This window comes from Salarias fasciatus, chromosome 20 (genome assembly GCF_902148845.1).
Source record: "Salarias fasciatus chromosome 20, fSalaFa1.1, whole genome shotgun sequence".
In the NCBI taxonomy this organism is placed as follows: domain Eukaryota; kingdom Metazoa; phylum Chordata; class Actinopteri; order Blenniiformes; family Blenniidae; genus Salarias; species Salarias fasciatus.
In genome coordinates this window covers 2,440,277-2,449,155 of record NC_043764.1, presented here as the reverse complement: position 1 = coordinate 2,449,155, position 8,879 = coordinate 2,440,277, and the positions used below count along the sequence as shown (strand labels likewise).

The 8,879-nt window shown below is 45.7% G+C and overlaps 1 protein-coding gene across 1 annotated transcript; it reads right to left on the bottom strand.

Annotated features, from left to right (window-relative positions):
- Positions 1-2,694: 2,694 nt before the first annotated feature.
- tmem81 (transmembrane protein 81) lies at positions 2,695-4,643 on the bottom strand. The gene is made up of 5 exons (XM_030119076.1): positions 4,422-4,643; positions 4,019-4,164; positions 3,516-3,631; positions 3,250-3,428; positions 2,695-2,811 (listed from the first exon to the last, which is right to left on the bottom strand). Exons 1-5 carry the CDS (start codon positions 4,641-4,643, stop codon positions 2,695-2,697), a joined length of 780 nt encoding a protein of 259 aa, XP_029974936.1.
- Positions 4,644-8,879: the final 4,236 nt, after the last annotated feature.

Below are 8,879 nucleotides of genomic sequence, written 5' to 3'. Positions count from 1 at the left end.
AGGGTCCATAATGATATCTTGGCAGCTCTAGACAACAGAAGTTCTGTTGTCTTGGTGTTACTAGATCTAACCGCGGCCTATGAGACCGTGGATCGTACCATCCTCATTTCCAGACTTCAACACACTGTAGGCCTGCAGGGTGCGGTTCTCAACTGGTTTTCCTCTTCTCTCTCAAACAGATCTTTTGCGGTACATATAAATGAGTTTGTGTCTTCTGCTGCTCCTCTCTCGTCTGGAGTACATCAAGGCTCTATTCTTAGTCCCGTTCTGTTTTCATTATATATGCTGCTGCTTGGTCAACTCGTCTCCAGTCACAACATCCAATTTCATTTTTATGCGGACGATCTCCAGATTTATCTTCCAGTTATCCATAACGATCGCTCTGCACTAGACCCTCTCAATAACTGTCTCCACACCATCAAACAGTGGTTGTCCCAGAATTTCCTTCATTTGAATGAGGAAAAGACTGAATATATCCTCTTCAGTCCTGACCCAACCCGCAGTTCCCCAGACTTTGGTTCATCCACTCCTCAATTTGCTTCTGCTGTCAGGAATCTGGGTATGATTTTTGACAATGGACTTAACTTTGAAAACCAGATCAGTTCGGTTGTGAGGGCGGGCTTTTCCTAACTAAGGCTTCTGAGCAGAGTTAAAGGTTGTATAGAAGATCTTTATTACTAGCAAAAATGAATTAAAGCTAAAAAATGACATCACTAAGCTGTAGTAGCCTTGTTTTTATCATGATAAAAAAAAATCATAAACATTAATCAACTCTGGAGGTTGTAAAACCAACATTATTTTAGCCAATCAATAACGAGGTAGCCTCGTTATCTATTGGTTTTCTGACATGTCAATCAACTTCTCTACATTTTTAGCATAACTGTCATGCTCCTACGCACTTTACGTACCCCCCTCCTGTTGTCGGCACAACACTTCCCTACGCGCTCCACCCCGCTTCACCCCTGCTAGGCTCTGCTGCCACAATCAACACCTTTTCACCTGTAGACTTGAGACAATTTTTCTTAATCATAGCTGCAACGTGCTGCCATTTGGCGAAAATGTATATTTTAATGTTAAAACAACACTTGTATGAAAAAGTCCGGAGAGTGAGAGGAGGAGGGGGTGGCTTTGTTTACGTCTGCATGCTGCAGCCACACAGATCAGCTGTGAGCTCCAGCGTCTGCTCCAGTCCTGCAGCTCCACACAAACCTCCCCGTCCTCCTCTGATCCACCCGAGACCAGGGACGGCTCAGGGACAGGATTTGGCACAAGTGCAGGATTTTACTCATATTGGCTGTGTTTGTGTTGTTCAAAAGGACACCTTGGTAGCTATATGTGAGCGCTATGATGCTAAGTTGCTACATGCTACTTTCTGCGTAAGGAGGAGACGTTCCTCCGGAGAGAGCAGGGGAGGAGGGGGTGTAGGTCACGCATGCGCAGCATTTCAAAAAGGACTAACTGTCACTGGATTTCTCTCTCCATGGAAAATCCTCTATACAACCTTTAAGCCATTCCTGTCCCGGGCAGATTTAGAGAAGGCTGCTCATGCTTCCATCAGCTCAAGGCTTGACTATTGTAACGCCCTTTACGCTGGACTTAATCTCTCACTCCTCCATAAACTTCAGTTGGTTCAGAACGCAACCGCTCGTCTCATCTCCAACTCCTCAAAATACTCACACATTACTCCGGTCCCTCAAGCTCTCCACTGGCTGCCAGTGCGGTTTCAAGTCCAATACAAGATTCTGGTGTTTGTGTTTATGGCTATAAATGGGCATGCCCTCCCCACCCAACATCTCAGAGCTGTTGGAAATTTATCAACCTGCCAGGACACTACGCTCATCGAGCCACACCTCCTTAGTCGTCCCCAGGGCAAGACATAGAAAGTTTGGTGACCGCTCTTTTGCTGTTCTTGGCCCGAAGCTCTGGAACTCTCTTCCTCTGCATTTAAAGTCTGTCACTGAACTTAATGTCTTTAAATGTCATCTGAAAACGCAGTTTTTTTCATTTAGCGTTTGATATTTAGCCCCTTTCAGTACTGTGTTTCTTAAAGTGTTTTTACTTTTTTATTTTATTTTAGTCTGTTAAGCACCTTGTGCTCCTTTTGGCGGTTGGAAGGCGCTTTAGAAATAAAATTTGATTGATTGATTGATCTTTTTTTATCAAATAGGCTTCTTATAAAATCTGATGATGAATTGACTTCGGTCAGAATTCACATAAAGTTGTGATTCCCCGGTTTACAGTTGGAGTGTTTACAAAAAGTTCCACCTTGGGAGGCATTTCCAGATTTTTGTATTTTCAGTGAATCTAGACATCGCTGTGTAATCCGACACACACAATGCAACAAAGGTTCAAGTTTTCACTTGAAAATAGGATGAAACTCAACTCCACTGTGTTTAAATAGCACTTTCAGAAAGAACAACCAGAGTTGAACCGAGGTTCTGCATAAAAAAATCAAAGTAGACGTGATGTAGTGTGTCGATGTGTGGCAGCGGATCACAGGATGCTGAGGATCAAGACCAGTCGCATCCTTCAGAGCCTTTTCCCTCATGAACCCGGGATTCGGACTGTTTCTCTGAACACACATATGTGAAACTTTCACACTGCAGACTTCTATTTCTCAGTTCGGCCATTTTTAATGAGCTGTGCGGGTGAGATGGTGAGTTGTGCGGGTGAAATGGTGAATCGCTGACGTTCCTACGGCGGGGCGGAGGCGTTCCTGCAGCAGACCTTCCTCCTCCTCCTCCTCCTCACCTCCAGAGCCAGGAGAACCAGTCCAGTGAGGAGGAGAGACGAGGCCAGGCTGACCAGCATCTGAGAGACAGGACGGCTGTGAACGCATGATTTCACTCATTCATACATGACGGATGCTTTCAGTTATTCCTACTGAACAGATGCTTTCACTTGTTCATCCTGGCCTTCGAACAGATAGTCTGATAGTTTCACTCGTTCATTCTGTCATGTGAACAATCTGTTTCACTCGTTTATCCTTTCATGTGAACAGACAGTCTGGTTTCACTCGTTCATTCTGTCATGTGAACAGTCTGTTTCACTCGTTCATCCTGTCATGTGAACAGTCTGGTTTCACTCGTTCATCCTGTCATGTGAACAGTCTGGTTTCACTCGTTCATCCTGTCATGTGAACAGTCTGGTTTCACTTGTTCATCCTGTCATGTGAACAGACAGTCTGGTTTCACTCGTTCATCCTGTCATGTGATCGGGGCCTGAAACACGGCGGGGGCGAATCAGTACCATGTAAAGGAAGTTCAGGCGCGGCGCCGTCTGGGTCTGCCGGCGCGGCGCCTGGTTCCACCGGGACAGAGAGCGGTCGTAGTCCAGGTCCAGGACCCCGGCGGGCAGAACCCGGACCCCCCAGTAAACCCGCTTCACCCGGCGGAAGGCGGCGTCCTGGACGTCGCAGCGATACGTCCCTGAAAAAGGATGAGGACCCTGTCTTTACCTGACAGGCAACATACACACACACACACACACACACTGCTGATCCATGGAGACGACACCTGCGTCGTCCTCCCGGACTGGGTCCAGGACCAGCCGGTCCAGCCGGGGAGCCTCCAGGCCGGCGAACAGAGAATCGTCCGAGCTGACGACGCCTCGAGCGTAACGCCACGACACCCTGCGAGCACAGCGGCGCCTTTCTGAGCTGAGTGTGTGAGTGTGTGAGTGTGTGTGTGTGTGTGTGTGTGTGTGTTCTTGTATTTCTATCCTTGTCGGGGCCAAATGTCCCCACAAGGATAGCAAAACGTGGAACAACGTGCCTTGTGGGGACCTTTTTCCGGTCCTCAGTAGGAGAAACAGTGTTTTCTTGACCATGTTGTTGTTACTGAAAAAAGTAAAAGTGCAAAAACATTTCTTTAGCGTTAGGCTTTGTTTTGGTGTGGGTTAGGGTTAGGGTAAGGGTCAGGGTTAGGGGCTAGACATGAATGGGAGTCAATTGACGGTCCCCACAAGGATAGAAATACAAGACTGTGCGTGTGTGTGTGTGTGTGTGTGTGAGACCGACCTCCAGGAGAACCTCCCCATCGCCTCCATCACTTCTCCCAGACAGTCCAGCTCCAGCGTCTGTCCGGCGGCGACGGTCCTGGTCCTGAGTCCACACTGCCAGGACTCCAGACACCTCACGGTCCGGACACGACATGCCTCCGACACCTTCCACACACACACACACACACACACACACACACACACACACACACACACACACACACACACACAAGAAAACAAGTTCAAGTGAAAATGCTGAACTCTGGTCGCGTTTTGTTGGTTTGTTTCCACTGAAAAAGTTGCTTTTTTTGCAGTGAAACCACAAAACGTTTCTGACGCGATGCGTTTCCATGTGAAACGTGGTGTAAACGCGGCCCGAAGGCGGACCCCCGACCCCACGCTGGGAACCGGCACCGCCTCACCTCGGCTCCGCCGTCGCTGCCCTTCCGTTCCTCCACAGCGGCCTCGCTGTCCCGCAGCCGGCACAGGGTCTGCGTCCTGACGCCCAGCCCACAGGTGGCGCTGCAGGGGGAGCTGTCGGTGATCACCTCCAGCGGCTCCTCGTCCACCTCCTGCAGGAGCCCCGGGGCCAGCAGGTGGAGCAGGTGGAGCAGGAGGTGAAGCCTGTCGGACGCACTGATCATCCTGATCAACCTGCAGAAAAGACAAATCCTCCAATCAAGTCAACAGTTTTACTGAAACATCCAGTTCAGTGTTTGGCGCTGAAGCGCATTCCCCCCTTTTGGCCACTAGAGGGCAGCCAGTAACGTAAAAACTCTGAGGGAGCCTCTTCATCCTGAAATGTTGTGGAATCAGCGCTGTGAAAAACGAGACGATTTAAATCTTCAAACTGCTGCTGGTCTCTCAGATTTATCTAAAGTTCAACATCAAGCTGAAGAAGTTAAAGTTCTCTCACCTTTTCAGCAAAATGAAGTTCAAAATAAAAATAAACTTAGAAGAGACGTCGAGGTGTAACTTATGGGTCCAAACTGTTGCTTCTGATCATTTTTATTTTTATTTAAATGTGTTTAAATATGTTACCTTGACAACCACAAGAAATCCAGCTTCACGAGCAGGAAGATACGTAAACACAGAAAATAAAGAAACGTGAGCTTGTTTTCTTTTAGATTAAATCTTTGTTGCTTTGATAATTCTTGGCTGTAAATACCAGACTACTGGAAATCCTCTTTATTTCTGATCAAAATGGAGCCTCACTTTTGAGGACCATGCATCTGTGGGATGAGCAGCCCGGATGAATACATCGCCATAATATTTTCTAGCACAGCTTTTCTGTGTGCTTAAGATGTCTAAAGTAGCTAAATAGACTCATATCGTGAAAAATGAGTAAAGGAGAGTTTTGGGTTGAGTTTATTTAGCACACATGAAAAAACATAGTGCAGAGGAAACGAGGCTCGACGGGCTTCTGCAGAGGTTCCACCTCGTTCAGTACATAACGATATAACTCTGACAACAAGATCTGGGTCTTAATGGTGGAGATCATCCATTCTCCAGCGCAGCATCTCCAGAGGACTCATATAGTAAGAATGAAGAGAGACTGATACAGTCTATATACAAAAGGATATAATCTAAATGGAAATAAAAAGTGAAATAACAAACAGAAGTGTATCAAATATATTTACATGACAGAAAATATTTAAAAAAATGTTGGAATAATAGAAAAAAATCATATATTTAATGAAAGAGTTCATGTTAAAGCTGTTAAATACAGGTATCCTTTGTGATAGAATGAATAGTGAGGTTTGAATGTGATGAATCTCCATTGATGATTTATGTGTTGACTGCAGTTTAAATGCAGTAAATGTAACATAATTGTGGTGAATTTGTATCTTTCTGAACTGTATAGGTTCATAATCATTTCAATGAGATGAGAGAAGTTACATTTATTCGGGCTTTTGTTGGATGAATCTGAAGTTCATCAGATGGCCACTAGGTGGCAGCAAAACACAGGACACAAACCACAGGAAGCCTTCAGTTGTTCTGATCACAGGTTTCTTTCAGCCCTTTATGGTCGGCGGAGGCTTCCGTAGCAAGCTGCGTGGCGCATCACGTCACACACGCTGGCCAATCAGGGTTCACTTCCGTCACCCAAAACACACTATTGTGTGAACAGCGCCACTAAGGGGCTGGAGGGTCATAGTGGATAGTTCATCTGCAAAAACAAGTGGAGTGAATGCGAACCGAATTAGTTGACAGCTTCGACATTTATGTCCGAACCGAACCACTCTAGCAGACTAGTGCTGTAGGTCCGGGTTCGACAAAGCCAACAGGACAACATCATCTGCAAACAGCAGAGATGAAATCCTGTGGCTCCCGAACCGGACCCCCTCCGGCCCCTGGCTGCACCTAGAAATTCTGTCCATAAAGATTTTAAACAGATTATAAACAGTGTGGTAATCTCACATTGCCTACATCTCATACACTGGAATAAACAGAAAACCCCCCATTCCCTCATCAGTGGGATCAAGTAGTATCTGTTTTCTGTTGGAGAGTTGGAGAAGCTAAAAGTCTCCTCAGGCTCACAGAATTGAGCAGGGTAGAAAAAGTGAAATATTAATTTCTGTAATATGTGTATTTCTATGTTTTTACATTTTTCCCAAACAGGGAACCTCTGAACAGAAGGCAGTGAGGCACCAGAGGCAGCTCCAGCAGCAGCCCACCGACCACTTATATGCATCGCCTTCTTCCCCGAAGGTCGTGAAGGCTAAACTCCAGACCTCAGCTAGACTGAGGAAACTACAGCGGGAAAAGAGCAATGCTTTGAGGAGAGAAAAGAGGGCCAAGAACAACATGCGGGCTCTCATGGAGGAACTGAAGGAGAAGAATCTGATCAGTGAAGAGATGGAGCAGAAGCTTGAATGCTACTCAGGTAGAATGAAAATTTTACATTGATTATTTTATCTTTCTTGTGTCTTTTCAAGTTACTACAAAGAGGAGAGTTACAGAATCACTTTGGTCTTATTGAATTTCAGATCTTCTGGTTCATCTCCTGTCGAGGCAGGGTGTAGAATACACCAAGGCCCAGAGAGATTTTGCCCTGACACTCCATCTGCATGGCCCGAGGGCTTTTCAGTACCTAAGAGAGACTCTGCATATCCACCTGCCACATCCCAGTTCATTGCAAAAGTATTGCGCTTGATGTCTACGATATTTTGGCATGGTTTAATGTGTACCGTTTCATTTTATTAGGTGGCTGAGCTCTCTTGATGCCAGACCTGGTCTCAACAAAATGATGTTGGACATGCTGGGAAAACAACGTCTTGAGGATGAAGTATGGCTGTGTTACTCTGATGCTGGATGCCATGGCCATTAAAAGTCACATTCAGCATGATCCTCAGACCCAAACAATGTCTGGATATGTGGGCATGGGGGATCGGTTGAATGAGACAGACATTGCTTCCGAGGCACTTGTGTTTATGGTGGTTGGGCTTCAGGGTTATTGGAAAAGCAGACCCCTCTGAGCCCCTGAAGCCCAATTCCTACATCCAGTCAGCAAAGACAAAGTTTTGGTCATGCTGGATGCCTGCCATATGCTGAAGCTGACGCGCAATATGTTGCAGGTACATGCTCTTTATTATCCATTTACTCTGCTTGCCTGTTCTGCTTTTTACACTTTTTGTGTTTTTACATGATTTTTGGGACTACAGTTGATGTGTGACGTAAGAACAAATTGTAATTCTGCAGGCGTACAGTCCTATTCAAAGTGCATCTGGCCTCATCAGTTGGAATTACATCGTCCAGCTGAACAATGTCCAGAAGAAAAGTGAACTTCATGCTGCAAGCCGAGTCACCGATAAGCATGTGAACTTTGCTAATCAGAGGATGAAGGTATGTTTGCATGACGATTAATTTATAAAGGGCTATAATAGAAATGGACTCTAGGACTTGGTTTTTGGGTTTTTGTTTTTTCTTTGACCCCTTAATTTTTCTTTCTATACTTAAGGTCTCCCTGGCTGCTCAGCCTCTCAGTAACTCTGTGGCTGTGGCGCTCTTGTGTAGCTTTTGTGTAGCTGCTGCCATGTGGCTTCTTCCCCGCGGGATTACAACTAAATGAAATACCTTAATTGGTGACCATGCAAACAGTTTCCCTGTAATAATATTTAATATTTAATAATATTATGATATTCTGAGTTTGAGGAACTGATTCAGGATCTAGTTCGTATCCTGGCCTTCAATAGTCGGTGATTCTGTGGGCCGATTCTGGAAATGGCTTCATCCCTATATTGTGGATGTAGGTACTTTAAAGCAGAACGGTCGTTTTTACAATCTGGACCTTATTTCACATTCGAAACAATACATTTTCTCGCCCGTTTCACTTTCGTGTGATTTGCAGTTGGTTCGGAAATAATTAAATACTCCCATATCCATGTAACGGCAGCGGGCGGGGCGCCGACATACAGACGCTCATTTCTCTTATGTTTGTTGTGGTGTGGTAGATATATGTAAATTTAGTAAGTCAGCATCACTTAATGCTATCCGTTTGTTAAGTGGAGACGTCACTAAACTGTTTCTGGGTCCAAGCCGTCTTTGAATCCCGCATCCTTAAAGGTCTAATACAGGATTTTCTCAAGAAGACGAAGCCCCAAGTCTGTTACTCACTTTTTGAACAACGCCATGCGCCAGACCATCCGCCCGGCTCTCCTGCTTCTCCAAGGAAACGCGGAAGTGTACGAGCGCGATCTCCTCTTCTCCAGCGTGCATGGCTCTGTTTACAGTTTCTGCGATCCGCCTCGCTCATAAATAAAGCTTTTTTTCCGAAACAGTTACGGTTTCATTATGTCAGACTCGCCGTCGGTAAGTACTCTGAATGTGCATGCGCAAAAGGGAGAAGCTGATTGGGCGCAAGCACGTAGAACCGCCTT